The following is a 16,139-nucleotide window of genomic DNA, read 5'->3' on the forward strand; positions in this document are numbered from 1 at the left end:
GAGTGGACCGAGACAGAGGTGTAGCAGTACGTAGGGTCGGTGGAGCTACAGCTCAGTTGCGCGGCAGTGAAAGTAAAGGTTGTTTTATTGCTCAACATAACACGTTTGTCTAGATCGCTACTGACTGCTCCGTAAACCCTTGCTCTGACCGACCAGCCTACCTGGAAACTCCAGATCACGCCACTTCAGCCGCTTCCAACTCTCCGCTGCTCACTGGCATCGCTCTTCCACCCATTACTCTTGCTAAACCCCGGACTGGAGTTCGGATTGACCAACTGACTACTTGACTGACTGATTATAGACAAAAATCTGTAAGTCTGGCCATTCTTACATTACATGAAATGTCGTTACTTTCTGTTGCATTAACTTAAAGATGCCTTGAGACTTTATTTTTCTGTTTTGCTCCACAAACGAACTAAGATGTAAGAAAACCAGAGGTGGAGTTTCATATTGGATTTTTGTTGAATTTCTGTATACTGGTATAGTTTTTCTGTGGGATTTTTTTGGAGTGTTTTGCTTAAGTTTTTGTATTAAATATATGAAGGCAAGGCAACTGTTTAAAAACAGTTGAAAAAACTTTTAATTTCAGGAAGTTCTGGCACATCCAGCTGTTAATTTGTTCAATGCACTTAGTCAGTTTTTGCATTGGACTATAGTCCCCTGGAGAAAAGGTTATGTAAATGTGTCTTCCGCATAAGCATGGTAACTTATTTTGTTTTCCATAATCTGAGCCAGTGGAAGCATGCAGATGTTAAACAGAAGAGGCCCCAGAATGGAGCCTTGGGGAACTCCGCACGTCATGGCTGTATGTCAGATGTCACCTGTTGACACAAAGTTCTCCCTATTCTTTAAGTAGGATTCAAACCAGTTTAGTACTAAGCCAGAAAGGCCAACCCAGTTTTCCAATCGGTCTATTAATCCTCTGAGCCCGAGACACTCGCCGACGAGTAAAAAAGCACCTCTGATTCATAGTTTAATAACTTTTGAACGATACAAGCGATTGGCTTACCTCCAGTTGCGTTTTAATCCTGACGCTTCCGCGATTACGGCGGTCTTTTCCGTGTCTTTCTTGCCTCTACAGGGGATTTTCTATCCAGCCTGGAACTTCAGCTTCTTTGGGCTTTAAATCCACACTGTTATATCCAAGATTGATCCACTTTATGTCCATAATTCATTGTGTTTTGGCTGATTTGTGCCGCTGGCGCCTTTGCTCTTCGTCTCTCTTTCCTGTATTTTTTTTATTTTTATTTTTTCAGGAAGTACATGCCCATATATGGGAGATAAAGTCACCCCTCTTGTATGGAAGGCCAGAGGGGACAAAAAGGCCTATAGATTCTATGAAAGGCCAAATTGTGCACTATTTAGACACACATTTGCTTGTATAGCATTGTTGTGGGTGTAATATTAATAAATATGACATTATTATGTTATTATTGGCATAAGTAAATGTCATGAGAGCAAAAGCGTCTTGACTTTCTCTGAAAAAATGCATGTATTTTGTTAACTGTACAAGTTATAATGATTATTTCTTCACAGTGTGACTCCCAAGACATATGAGAAGAGTTTTAGAAAAGAAAATGGCTTATTAATTAATAATCTGTCTGTCATATCAATACATATCTGGAAGATTCTTGTTCCGTTTTATTTATTTATTTATCTTGAAGGCCCTACAACCATTTTTTAAATGCAAGTGACCTCACTGCAACACAAATATTCTAATAACCCAGTTTGTCCTAAAAAAAATGATGTTCATATCTTGACTGTAGACCACAGGGTTGATGTTTTACAAGCTTTAAAATAATGTTATAAAATAAATCCAGACGGAAAATAAACTGTAAAAATGGTCTCAGGGCCCCCAGGGTTAATAAGTCGTGGTCAATCGTGTCAAATGCAGCAGTAAGATCAAGTAATGCTAAGACTGAGATCTAGTAATACTAAGACTGACATTTTGCAACTATCTGTGTTAAGGTGGATGTTATTAAAGACTTTGACAAGAGCTGTTTCAGTGCTGTGCTGTGGTCGGAAAAACAACCAAAAGGGATCAAAACTGTTTAGTGACATAAAATGGTTGAAGGGTTTGAAAAACTGCTTTTTCAATGATTTTACTAAAAATTGGAAGGATTGATATTTGCCTATAGATGCTCATTAGTGACATGTCTAGCTTGGTCTTTTCTCTTTTTTTAAAAGAGTGGCTTGATTACTGCAGCTTTCAGGGCCTGTGGAAAGATACCTGAAGATCTGTAGAAGATCAGAGGCCAAACAATTTGAGACTTTTTTGAAAACACCCGTTGGTAGAATTTTAAGGCAACAGGAGGAGGTTTCCAGATGTTGTATAATGTCCTCCTGTTTTTTTTTTGGTTGATCGTATGAAATTCTGTTTTTTTGGAACTAGCTTTGCTTGAACACTCTAAAAACACATATCCTGAACTTGATATGGACGCACTGACTGTTTTGTCTAAACTTGCGAATTTTGTCTTTGAAGGAGGCAAAGTCATTGCAGGCCTTGGTAGATAAAAGTTCACATGCTACTTGTTTTGGAGGGTTTGTTAACCTATCGACAGTAGCAAACAAAGCACGTGAATTATTATTGTTTCTATTGATAATGTCAAAGAAGAAAGACCTCCTTGCATTACTCAGTTCCAAATTATAAATGCAAAGTCTTTCTTCATAGGTGTTATAATGGACCAGGAGATTTGTTTTTCACCACCTTTGTTCAGCTTTTCAACTTTTTTTTTTCTCAGTTCTCTCTTAGTAGGGCATTTCTCCATGGAGCTCTTTTCTTACCAGAGATAGCGTTGACCTTAGTGGGAGCAATGGCATTAATAACATTTGTAATTTTACAGTTGAAATGATCTACAAGCTCAGTGACTGTGTGACAGGGCGCTTTGCGACCGTCACCGTAGCAATGCGCTACTTGAACTTTCAACGTTTGGACATTGCCTTTCGAAGATTCATAATGATATGCTAATGTGTGTGTGTGACCATATGTTTGTCTGTTATTGTGTTTAGTAGGGATGAGCGAGTACAGCATTATCTGTATCTGTTTACCACATGAATTATCTGTATCCGTACTCGGACTGGGCGGGGCCTAAACCGGAAGTGGTCAGATTTAAACTGGAAGTGGGTCGGGTTCTCTTGAAATGTTAGGGTCTTTAACCGGTATGTTATTTAAGCATGCAATTGATATGAGTTGATCAAAAATTGTTATATTTATTGCTGATTTGAAAACTATTTACATGACAGCATCAAGCTTCAGATCAATGGTGTTGTCATGGTAACAAACATACAATATACAGAACGTTTTGCAACAATGAATACAACACATGCAGTTGCAATTATGAAGTAAAATGTAATGAACAAGAGTTATCATACTCAGTATAGCTTTCTTTTTTTAACTTTTTATTTTTTTATGATCAGTGTGATTTTTTTGTTTTGTTTTTGGTTCTTTTTTATTTATTTTTTTCCACACCAGGTATATGTACACACACATACATAGTGTGTGTGTGTGTGTGTGTGTGTGTGTGTGTGTGTGTGTGTGAGTAAGAGAGAGACACAGAGAGAGAGGGGGCGGAGGGCCGCTGACAGTAAAAAAAAAAAGAAAAAATCACCGATGGCAGACACGCAACGGGAGTTGCATTTAACCGAGCAGCATGTCTGAAACCCACGTTCACCAGAAATCTACTGGTTAATATGTAAGTACTACACACCAAAGTTAAAAACAAACCTGAAGCTGAAGAAACCCTAAACGTTAATGTAACAGATCCGCAGACCCGACTGACTGCCTGACGGAGCGGGAGAGACAGTGTGTGTGTGTGTGTGTGATCCGAGCGTGTTTGTAGGCGGGGGGGGGGCGCTGTGATTATCACAGAACGCTGCGCGGCCAGTTGAGGGGTTGTACTCAATCCGAGCACGGATATTGACTCATAATACTTGTACTCGGCAAGAGTGCTATATCCGTACCGGATACTCGTTTAAGCCGGATACTCGGATCATCCCTAGTGTTTAGCTTTATTCGTTAATCCATTCATCTTCATAGCTCTACAATTATCACGTGGTTTTTTTAGTGCGCACTTTGAACAGCTGAGACTATGGTGATATATGCATACATTGTTGAATCCATTAACTTGCTACTTTGTTAATCATTCTTATCCATTGTTCATCATTATGCTCTTATTATATGTATTCCTGAGTTACAATAATCACATGACAATTGGTTCTTGGGTTAATCCGCTACTTATTTAGTTTAGAAGTATTACCAGTCATTCATACGTGCATATTGTGTTATCTTACCTGCGTCCTCTGACGTACTTGCAAAAGCGAGGTTGCCGTATACACAGGTGCTTTTATAGCCGGGTGGACTTGCAGAATTCACCGGAAGGGTTCTGATTTAACTGATAAATGGTTTATGGTAAACTGACATATCCTGTGAAGAGGTTAAACCTTTTAGGATTATATTTATATTGCTACGAGTATCTCGTTACGTTGAATAGCGTTTTGGCTGTTTTCAAAGCCGCTTGTATACTTCTCGCTTGCGCCACTCCTGTGTCGTTATTGAGAATTTTTGATCCATTTCAGGGGTGTGCTATCAGGGTATTTAAGAGGGAGGTGTCAGTTAATCAGGAGATTGAGATTCAGATTGGGAAGGAGCGCCAGTTTGGTTTGGGTCAGCTCAAGTGAGTTCAGGTCGAGAGACGACCTGAGTTCCATAAGTAGGAAAAGACTGTAAGTAGTTAGACGTAAGTCTCGTGTTAGCCGATTCCAGTGTAGTCAAAGGCATTAGGTAACAGCTGTTCCTTAGTTATATTTTCCTTTTTGTTCTTTTGACTCACAAGTCCAGTTCTTTTCTATTTTGAAAATCTTTGATTAGTGTTATCCTTTTTGATATTTTTGTACTTTGCCTTTGGACTTAATTGGGAGAAATAAATATTCCCCTCTTATCTCAAAACTCAACGTCTGATTCATCCTTCCGGTTACACACCTTACTACGGCCACTGGCGACATCTACCTACAACAGACTGAGAGCCCAGAAAGGTCGGGTGTTGAGGAGAAAAGCTGAATAAATATTTCACTGGTGTTTTTAGTGATGTACCGTTTTTTGGTTATCTTTGTTTGGACACTCTTGGGGACAGAAATAGTGCCGTCCAAAGTGTGGCCCTTATTGTGCATGGGCTCTGTCACATGCTGAGTCAGTCCATAGTTCTCAAAAACACAACACAGTTCTTTGGTCCCCCTGTCCTGGGGTTGTCAACATCAATGTTAAAATCACCCGCAATGATTACACAATCAAAGTAAATGCAGATTACAGACATCAGTTCAGTGAAGTCTTCAATGAAGGTTACACAACATTTAGGTGGCCTGTAGATTTGTAGACGTATAGCTTGAGGGGAGGACCTTAACTGAAGAGCCATGTATTCCAAAGAAGCAACATTTCCATAACATATTTGAGAACCTTGGAATGAGTCGTTAAACAAAATGGCCATGATTTTCCTGCCAAAGACCTGAGGTTTATTAAAGCTAGTGTTAGTGTGTTTTCTTTTTTTTTGGGACAGGCTGTAGCTGACAAAGAATGGATGCTAAATTTGATAAGTTGGCAGTTAAGTGCTTATTCTACATTCTTTTTCTATTACCTATCACAACATAAATTGAGGAAGAATCAAATAAACAGGGCCTGGGCTTGTCTTGAGTAGGCCTGCAGCCTGGACCTGCCACATATCAGTTAATGCTTCCTGGATTTTGCATACAAGCATCCTTATCAGTCTTGGGAGAGGGAGCTAGCTGCCATCCTGGCAGAGGTGCCTGGCGTTTTACTTTTGGCCGGGGCCAAACAATGGGGGAAGGAAGGGGGGTAACTTTGGTTCCAGCATCTACCAGCTCCTTCATCTGGTCAGTGAACTTCAACATGGGGATGGGGGGAAAGAGGGGAAAGGGTGAGTGGAGACAGCGATGGATTCTCAAAGGGCTTGGGGATGATAAGGGGGTCTGAGGGGTGTTAGACGGGTGAAAAGGGGATTTGAGGTTTCGTGTCTCTGCTCTGTGGTCTCCCACGGTAAAATCTTTGCTCAGATGGATGCTGTGGTGGATTACTTCCACACTTTATGCCTTCCTCTTGTTTATATTTGTCTAGTCTTGTGTCCTAGGCAGAGGGAGCAGATGTGTAGCGCAGAAAGTAAAGTAGGTTAGAGCTGTAGAGCTTTACTCCTAGCGTGTTAAAGAAAAGGCCATCTGATGTAAAAAGATGTCTGCGCTCCCAGAAAATGCTTAAATCGTCAATGTACTGCAGAGAATGGACTGTACATTCTGTTGAAAGCCATAGGGCCACTGATAAACACATCTGCGTTTAGGGAGCTGACTGTGTTCAGCAGTGCCAAAAAGTCCAGTTTTTGAAATTCAGACTGTTGCTTTAATGCAGTATATTGTTCTTTAGTTGGGTGTGCTGCCACAATATCTGTGATTCTTTGGTCCATCAGACATCATGCCTTTGGGAAAACAGTATTTTTGTGTTTTTACTGCTTTTTAGATCTTTTACAGCAGAGTCACCCACAATCAGGGTTTAAGGCCCTGTTGTAAGCTTTCCCTGTAGATTTTTACTTTTTAAATTGCTCTCAGTCCTTACCTTGATTGGAATCTCGATTTGTCTGTGGTGTTTTGTTTGGTTTATCTTATTGTTTAGGGTGTACATTTTTATATGTGCACGCTTGTGTGGTTTGAGATTTATCCTTCGTACAAAATACAACAAACGTAAACATTTAACTGGACTAAGACTAGCTTTGATGTCAGAGAGACCTGGCTGGCACCATGACCGTTTAAAAAAACATAACAGATAAAAGACAAACTGTCACAACACACACACAAACACTGCAGTCATATCACCCTGTCTGTCCTCACCATCCTCATGCATTTCAATAGTCTCCACGCTTGCTCTGTGAATATAATCTTATCTTCATCTGCATGGTTGGACCTGATATTCAGCACGTCATACAGCAGGAAAAGTCAACAAATGCTTATCCTTTGGACCATTTAACAGGGGGTGGTGCCTCAGTACTAGGCCACTGACCTTTCTGAAGTTTAGAGGCAGTTAGCTTTTGTACTCATTCATTCTCAATAAAGACAGACATGGAGCTTGGATCAGTGGTTAGTGCTGTGAGGAGTAAGAGGGTACTGGTTGGTGACAAAGTCCGTCCTGCTGTTATCACAATAAAGGATGGGAAGATCCATCAAATACTCTCAGACAGCAACTTTACTGGAGATGTTGCCGGTGAGGTAAGCTGACTTTCATTGGACTCAGTTTTTCAATACTGCAAATGGACAAATGGAGAGAGAAAATGAAACATTTATTTGCACTTAACCAATGGTATTATTCTGTATGTAACCCAACTGTGATGGCAGGTGTTGGATGTGGGTGACAAGGTGGTGATGCCAGGCATTGTAGATTGCCATGTCCATGTGAATGAACCAGGCCGTACCTCCTGGGAGGGTTTCTGGACTGCCACCAGGGCGGCTGCAGCTGGTGGTGTAACAACCATTGTGGACATGCCGCTGTAAGTTTGAGACTTTCCCTCCCAAAATCTATCCAAACTCACTGTCTGACCTTTAAAGGGTCATCGTTGGAGGGGAAAGGTTGAAGGGTAAACAGATTTCAAGATAACTGTCCTTCGCAGGTAAAGGTTGAACGGCTTTTAGTGGTACATACTGTTGATCTGAGAGTTACACTTGTTTTTGTTGGTTTTTGTGCAAAAAAGAAGAGAGTCTATTCCACCAACTTTGAGAGAAATGTATTGCCATGTAAGAATCTCATATTTAGGTCATTTAGTGGTTCTGAGAGATTGGGCCAAGGAAAATAAGGCTTTGGAGACATTGGATTTTGAATGGCCAGCAGTGAGTTCTGTTAAAATCCCCACAGAAACAGCATCCCCCCAACTACCACACTTGGAAATTTTCACAACAAGCTGCATGAGGCAACAGGGAAGTGTTTTGTGGACACAGCCTTCTGGGGTGGTGTGATTCCTGGCAATCAGGTACAGTGGCCAACAACAAAAAATTAACACATTCTCAGCCAGACGGTGCCAAACACAAACAATTGTCTTTTTATAGCTAGAACTTCTGCCCATGATCCAAGCTGGAGTTGCTGGCTTCAAGTGTTTCCTCATCCATAGTGGGGTGGACGAGTTCCCTCATGTGAATGACTGTGATCTACACAGAGCCATGAAACAGCTGCAAGGCACAGGGAGTGTCCTGCTGGTAACTTAACACATGCAGCATCTCCCAAAACATGCATTCCTGTACTTTATTTGGGTAAGTGAGCTAACCTCTGCTTTGCCTCCTCCTTCAGTTTCACGCAGAGAAGGCTGTTCATCAGACAACAGAGGAGAATGGCGGTAACAACATTTTACTGCATACCACAGATTATCTGTCTATGGCATTTTTTCTCTTGCAGTAGCTGTTAAGTATGCAACCAATTAAGAACATAAACTACAAATTTGTCAAGATTGGGATTTTTTTTGCAGTGCCCTTAACCAGAATATTCAGAAAAGGGTTATACTTAACTTTGGTACCAACTGGGAACATTAAAACTATGCCTGCTGACATGATCTCTAATAATAAAGGGTTATAACAAATAATTGATATCATACTAATATTTTGCCCTGCGGTGGTTTGTTTGAATCCCATTCCCCTGCCTACATTCCTTGCCATGTTAGATCCTTGTCAGTACTCCACCTTTCTGCAGTCCAGACCAGATGACATGGAGATAGAGGCAATCCGCACTGTCACAGAACTCTGCCTCCAGTACCAGTAAGAACGTTAGCATGGTTACAAAAAAAACCTTTTACCATAATGGATCATTCTGGATAGAATTTGGTTGTAAATGTAGCATTGTTGCAACAATCTGCTAACTCTCTCTGCTCCAGGGTGCGGTGTCACATAGTTCACTTGTCCTCTGCAAAGCCATTGAAACTAATCCAGGAAGCAAGGCAGGCCGGAGCGCCCCTGTCAGTGGAGACCACCCACCACTACCTCAGCCTGTTTGCAGAGAACATACCTACAGGGGCTACACAATTCAAGTGCTGCCCACCCATCAGAGGATCTGTTAACCAGGTAAAGAGAAGAGGATGCACAGTTGTTAAAAGTCTGACTGTTTTCACTGTGATCCTCAACATAAAACTGTGCTGCATTTGCGTTAGTCTTTGATCACTAGTAGATGATTGCTTTTGTCCCCACAGGAGCAGTTGTGGACTGCACTGAAAGCTGGGCAGATTGATATGGTGGTGTCTGATCATTCTCCTTGCACCCCTGATTTGAAGAAACTGGGCAATGGAGACTTCGTTGAGGCTTGGGGAGGAATTTCTTCCTTACAATTTGGTACGGATTAGTGACAGCCATCATTTAACAGGGGAGAGATTTGGGAGATGTCAGGTGACTCTTGGATACTACCGCATACTGTGCAGATTGTGTAGATGTACGTACTAATGAGTGTTTTAATATCTGAAGGATTTTTAACTATCAATTATGATAATGCAACAGCATCACTGTGTTGCGACAGCTCTCACATTATCTCACATGTCTTTGGAGCAGCTCAGGGATTTGTCTCTACATGACAATCCTCCCTGCTGTTCAGCTGAAGAACACACTGGCTAAAATTCACACAAGTTAAACCTATTCTGTGTAATACTAGAGGATATATGTGTGTGTGTGTGTATATTATATGCATGCACATGTTAAATTTTTTATTTATTTTTTTGCTCCTTCCTTCCCTCCTCCCAGTCAAACACACTGGGCAAAATTCAAATGGAGGTAAACAAGAGCTGAGTGCCAGTTTACTACACAGAAAAATCAATTACTGTTCCAACACAGTGAGAGGGTGGTCAAAGTCTGACCCCAGAAAGATTCTAATGCACGATTTAAATAATTTATTAAAATAATGGAGGAATGCAAAAGACAAACTATGAAAAACCTCATAGATTTTTAAGCGTGTCAACTCAATTCTCTATAGACCTCTGTCACCCCTATGTTTAACCATTTTCAGGTTTGCCTCTGTTCTGGAGTTCAGCCAGTAAGAGAGGCTTTACACTGTCTGATGTGGTGAGACTCCTTAGCTGGAAAACAGCCCAGCTAAGTAGTCTTGACAACCAAAAGGGCAGCCTTGCCCCCGGCTATGATGCTGACTTGGTCATATGGGACCCAGAGAGAGAATTTGAAGTTAGTATTAGGAATCTATAACCTAAAAAAGAAAAACCTACATCTGCCTTCATATTTTGGACTTTAAAAAAAACTATACTTTTACTGTATTAATTTAATTTTTTGTCATGCTTCACAGATTAAAGAAGCAAGCATTCATCATAAAAACAAGGTAAGCCACATTAAATGAATAAATGGCATATTTTTAAGGAGCATATATTGCATTTGACTCAGTTTATGATGCTGTGTCATCATGTACGCAGCTAACCCCTTACCTCGGCGTCACATTGCAAGGAGTGGTGTGTGTTACCATTGTTAGGGGCCAGCTGGTGTACAGAGAAGGCTCTTTCTGCCCCAAACCTCTGGGGAAGCATCTCCTCATCCCAATGCAGCCCAACTGTAAAGCACAATGACAACAAGCTGGATATGCTCTCAACATATCTAGAGTTCTTGTGTTGTCTGAATCTGGGAAAGTGCCCCATGTCATTTTTATTTTTTTTCATTTCTCACTCATAACTGATTTACATTAGATTTTATCTGAGCATTTTTATATCACACTTTGCATTTGTAATTGAAAAAAAAACTGGGAATACTTGCTGGTTCAACAGACACTTTTCTATAACCTCATGATAGCAAATAATCCAAAATGCTGAAGAAAATAACGCATTAATTAAAAGGGAGGTTTTTTGGGCCTTCTAGGTAGTCAGCAGAATTGAATACATCAAAATTACACAATCATTCTACTTTTTGGAATCTGTAAACCAGGAGGTGGGGCCCGGCTGTGACTCAGGTGATGGAGCGGTTGCCAACCAATCGGAGGGTTGGTGGTTCAAAATGCTGAATTGCCAACCTCCTCTAAAGATGGTAATTAAAAGGAGGGTAGCTCTGGCTGTTGTAAATATCTATCAGAATTGTATATATCCTCGATTAATATAGTTAATGGAGGTCAGCTCTGTCAGGTGGGAAACGTATATAAGAATTGTGTACATCCTCTATAAATATGGTTAATGGCAGGGTAGCTCTGATGGAAATATCCATCAGATTGCTATACTTCCTCTATAAATGTGGTTGAAAGTAGGGTATCCAATTCATTCAGGTGGCCATTTCTTTTCAGAATGGACTACTTCCTCTAAACATGTAGTTAAAAGTAAGTTAACTCATTGTGTTATTTAGGAAGTATCTGTTCTAATGGAATGTTTCCCTTTAATAAATGTAGTCAAAGTAGAGTAGCTTATTCTGTAATAGGGAAAATGTCAATCAGAATGGACTTCTCTTTGTAGATAGAAACTCCTTCTTTTAGGTGGGAAATATCCATCAAAATGGACTACTTCCTCTTTGTGGTTAGCAGCACATTATGTAAGGTAAGCAATGTCAGAAGACAGCTCATTATAACAGGATGCATGTATCAGAATGGACTACTTTGTCTATAAATCTGGTTCGGAGTAGAGTAGCTCATTGAGTATGTGGTAAACGTCTATTAGCTTGCACTACTTCATGAGTGTATACTGAACAAAATCCTAAGCCCATTTTTTTATTTATTTTTATTTTTTTTGGTTTTTTTGGCCCACATTTTTCATGAGCTGAACACAGAGATCTAAGACTTTTCCCGTTTCTCAATGTCAAGGATCCTTCCTTGGTAGGACTAGTCCTTCCGTCAGGAGGAGGTCAGAGTCCTCCTTAGCATTTGGAGAACATGTACAATGGAACAGGCTATCAAGTGCACGTCATTGCGGGCTCAAGTCATTTAATTTTTTTGCCGCATTTCAAAACACTGGATGAAATGGTTGTGGAAGTGTTAACTGTGCTGTTAAATTATGCTGTTGGGATGGAGAAGATGAGTTAGCAGCCGTTTCTTAATGTCACGGAAGGATCCTCCAAAGCCAGGAGGAGGACGCTACGTCATCGACGTCCGCCGAAGGACCATTCCAATGTCGAGCATCCTCCGAATTCCTCCAAGGACTGAGTCCTTCATTCACAAACTTTCCCATAGACAGAGAAGGATGCATCTGCGTATCCTTCGCGGTCCCAAATCACCCACAATCCTATGCGCGGGCCTTTGCCGTCTCGTTAAATGTAAATGTAAATGTGCTGTATTTATATAGCGCTTTTCCAGTCTTAACGACTGCTCAAAGCGCTTTTACATCTACAGGAAACATTCACCATTCACACACATTCATACACTGCGGCCGGGGCTGCCGTACATGGTGCCACCTGCTCATCAGATAAACATGCACACACATTCACACTCCGATGCGCAGCACCGGGGGCAACTCGGGGTTCAGTGTCTTGCCCAAGGACACTTCGACAACGACTGCAGGGGCGGGAATCGAACCACCAACCTTCCGATTGGCAGGCAACCGCTCTACCACTGAGCCACAGACGCCCCTGTGGCTCAGTTAAAAAAAATAATAGCGGACCTCAGCGGGAGTTCGAGCGGCATCGCTGACGGTGAAATGATGATTTAAATGTAAGTATCTTTAGTGTGTGCCATACATTTGTTATCACGTTAATGTTTTACATCAATGTAAAGCTTAACGCTTTAAAGCTTGTACAAATTGCTCTAATAATTAGGTAGATACACCCCGAGCTAACGTTAGCTAACTGAACCTATAATTTAACTTTCGGCTTTTAGCTAGCTAGGTTGTTCTCTTTGTAAAGTTTATTGTACGGTGGCATGTTCATCTCTTTTTATATACCGTTACCGTATATGCGTAACGTTAGACATTTAGAAAGTTGGTGTGTTTATCACTGGTTATCTGTAGACGGGAGGTAACACTGCACCGTGTTAACTTCAGTAGCAACGTTTAACGAAGGCTGACATGTATGAGTACTTTCCCATGTAATAACGTTATGTTAAAGCATTCATAACGTCAACATCTTTTTGTTGTGTTAACGGTCTTAAGACAGCAACCTAGCTAGCTAACAGCCGAAAGATAAATTATAGGTTCATTGGAATGGTCCTTCGGCGGACGTTGATGCCGTTGATGACGTGGCATCCTCCAAATTAAGGCTTTCAAGGATCCTTCCTTGACATTGGGAAACACCCTTTGTCTATGTACACAAAAGGCTTATTTCTCAAATGCTTTTCACAAATGTCTGTGTTACTGAGCACTTCTCGTTTCCCGAGATAATCCATCCACCACACAGGTGTGGCATATCAAGATATTGATTAGACAGCCTGATTATTGCAGAGGTGTGCCTTAAGCTGGCCACAATAAAAAAAACTTAAAAAACCAATAAAATCTGTATTTTTATCAGAATCCGCTTTATTTGCCAGAAATGAGCACACATACGAGGAATTTTTCTTTGGAGCATTGTTCCTCAAAATGTGCTTACACATTCAAAAATAATCAAAACAATATATACATACTCTAACCGGAAACAGTATAAAGGCATGAGTGCAATGAAGAGTTATACAAAATAAAAATTATTTAAATGTGGCGCATAGTACAAAGGATACTGGGATAAACAGTATTGTTATTATATTAAAATATGAACAGTTCTGAAATGAGAATGATGAACAAATAAGTGAGATGTGAGAACGGGAATGATGAGTAAATAGTAAGTGAGATTTGAGAATGATTAATGATACTAAATAAGTGGAATAATAAGTGAAACCAGTAAACAGGTGCTGTAGAGACAATGTGTCTGGGTTATTGACCAGAATTGAACCTAACACCGTGGGTCAGTAGTCGGCTGTTCATCAGAGAGATGGCTTGTGGGTAGAAACTGTTCCTGAGTCTGTTGGTTTTGGCGTACAGTACTCTCTAGCGCCCCCCAGAGGGGAGAAGCTGGAACAGGTTGTGTCCGGGTTGAGATGGGTCTGCAGTGATGGTTCCTGCCAGTTTCCTGACTCTGAAGGAGGATAAGTCATGGACGGAGGGTTGGCACCAATGATCTTTTCTACAGTCCTAATTGTCCGTTGTAGTCTGCTCCTGTCTTTTTTCGTGGCAGATACAAACCAGACAGTGATGGACGTGAAGAGGACAGACTGGACGATGGTCTGAGACAGTGATGTACGTACAGAGGACAGACTGGACCATGGCTGTGTAGAAGTGGACCAGCAGCTCCTTAGGCAGGTTGAGCTTCCTGAGCTGGCCCAGGAAGTACATCCTCTGCTGGGCCTCTTCAATGATGATGTCTCTGTTGCATCTCACTTCAGGTCCTGGGATATGGTGAATCCCAGAAACCTGAAGGATTCCACAGCAGACACAGGGCTGTTGAGTATGGTGATGGGGGGGAAGAGTGGCGGGTCTCTGCCTGAAGTCCACGATCATCTCCACAGTTTAGAGGGTGTTAAGCTCAATGTTGTTCTGACTGCACCAGAGAGCGAGCTGATCCACCTGTCTGTAGGCCGACTCATCACCGTCCCGGATGAGGCCGATGACCGTTGTGTCGTAAGCAAACTTCAGGAGTTTAACAGATGGGTCTCCTGAGGTGCAGTCATTGGTGTAGAGGGAGAAAAGCAGTGGGGAGAGCACACACCCCTGGGGGTCGCCAGGGCTGATAGTCCGTATTCTGGATGTCATGTTCCCCAGCCTCACATGCTGACTCCCGTCAGTAAGGACGTTTGTGATCCACTGACAGGTGGAGGCTGGCACAGTGACCTGGTAGAGTTTGGTGCTGAGGTTGTCCAGGATGATGGTGTTGAACGCCAAGCTGAAGTCTACGAACAGGATCCTGGCATAAGCCCCTGGAGAGTCTAGGTGTAGCACGATGTAATGCAGTCCCAAGTTGACTGCATCATGCACCGACCTGTTGGAAAACTGCAGGGGGTCCAGCAAGGGGACTGTGATGTCCTCCAGTTGGACCAACACACGTCTTTCAAAGGACTTCATGACTACAGATATCAGGGCACCGGCGTGTAGTCATTTAGTCCAGAGATGGAGGTTTGTTTTGGGGACTGGGATGATTGTGGAGCGTTTTAAGTAGGAACTTTAGGGATTTGTTGAAGATCTGAGTTAAGATGGGGGCCAGCTGGTCTGCACAGATTTTCTGGCAGGTTGGTGAGACACTGTCTGGGTCCTGCATCTGGAAGAGCTGACGCACATCCACTTCACAGATCGTGAGGCACAGTCACTTAGCTTCAATACGATAGTGGGTTATCCTTAGTAAACATGTGAGGAGGCCTAAAGAGAGAAATGTAAATGTGCTGTATTTATATATCTTTTCCAGTCTTAACAACTGCTCAAAGCGCTTTTACATCTACTAAACATTAGGAAACAAAATCTAGGAAACATTCACCATTCACACACATTCTTACACTGTGGCCGGGGGTGCCGTACAAGGTGCCACCTGCTCATCAGATAACCATTCACACACATTCACACTCCGACGCGCAGCACCGGGGGCAACTCGGGGTTCATTGTCTTGCCCAAGGGCACTTTGACAATGACTGCAGGGGCGCGGATCGAACCACCAACCTTCCGATTGGCAGGCAACCGCTCTACCACTGAGCCACAGCCGCCCAGAGAGAAGCCTCCTGCTGTCAGTTACCTTCAACATGATTATGTGTTATCCTTATTGAACAGTGACATCTAGTGGTTGCATCACATGAAAAAAGTTTCACTTTCTACAGCCTTAAAAAATAAGACTTTTTTTTTTTTTTAAATTAATATTGAAAATAGTCAGGGAAATATGTTAATCAATGAATTTACTGACACTATGTATTCCTATAGCTTTAATCCTATGATTTCAGTCACCACCGGAGTGATTAGTACCTCAGCAACTCATAGATATTTTTACTAATGTATTTAACAAGAATCTGAAACCCGGTATCTTGTGTATTGATGTGGCTGATCACTGTCCCATATTTCTAATCACTGGTAACGAGAGTTAAAATTACCCTCCTATAAAAAAACAAATTAAATATAGATGAATTTTCAGTGAAAGAAATGTGATAAATTTCAGACACGCTTTAAGTCAGTTATCATGGAGTGAAATCTATCAAACAGGAGGTCCTCAGA

At 41.6% G+C, this 16,139-nt stretch overlaps 1 protein-coding gene and 1 long non-coding RNA gene across 2 annotated transcripts in view; one reads left to right on the top strand and one right to left on the bottom strand.

Moving 5' to 3' along the window:
• zgc:103559 (uncharacterized protein LOC494056 homolog) lies at window positions 1-10,768 on the top strand. Its single transcript, XM_034870440.1, has 12 exons — window positions 1-311; window positions 7,108-7,260; window positions 7,387-7,538; window positions 7,901-8,015; window positions 8,092-8,238; window positions 8,330-8,375; window positions 8,697-8,790; window positions 8,907-9,093; window positions 9,219-9,357; window positions 10,022-10,194; window positions 10,313-10,345; window positions 10,437-10,768. The coding sequence occupies exons 2-12, from the start codon at window positions 7,114-7,116 to the stop codon at window positions 10,584-10,586; spliced, it is 1,383 nt and encodes a 460-aa protein (XP_034726331.1). The 5' UTR covers window positions 1-311; window positions 7,108-7,113; the 3' UTR covers window positions 10,587-10,768.
• The window catches only part of LOC117943971, a 20,484-nt gene continuing 14,316 nt past the window's right edge, over window positions 9,972-16,139 (bottom strand). The window contains exon 3 of the long non-coding RNA XR_004656466.1: window positions 9,972-9,982. This is a non-coding gene — a long non-coding RNA (uncharacterized LOC117943971). The remainder of the gene's footprint in view (window positions 9,983-16,139) is intronic.

Source organism: Etheostoma cragini, chromosome 4, assembly GCF_013103735.1.
Source record: "Etheostoma cragini isolate CJK2018 chromosome 4, CSU_Ecrag_1.0, whole genome shotgun sequence".
NCBI lineage: Eukaryota > Metazoa > Chordata > Actinopteri > Perciformes > Percidae > Etheostoma > Etheostoma cragini.

Coding starts and splice junctions, on each gene's coding strand:
- zgc:103559 (XM_034870440.1), top strand. CDS start 7,114: ATGGAGCTTGGATCAGTGGTTAGTGCTGTGAGGAGTAAGAGGGTACTG. Junction 8,016..8,091: donor GTGTGATTCCTGGCAATCAG/GTACAGTGGCCA, acceptor GTCTTTTTATAG/CTAGAACTTCTGCCCATGAT. Junction 9,094..9,218: donor TCAGAGGATCTGTTAACCAG/GTAAAGAGAAGA, acceptor TTGTCCCCACAG/GAGCAGTTGTGGACTGCACT.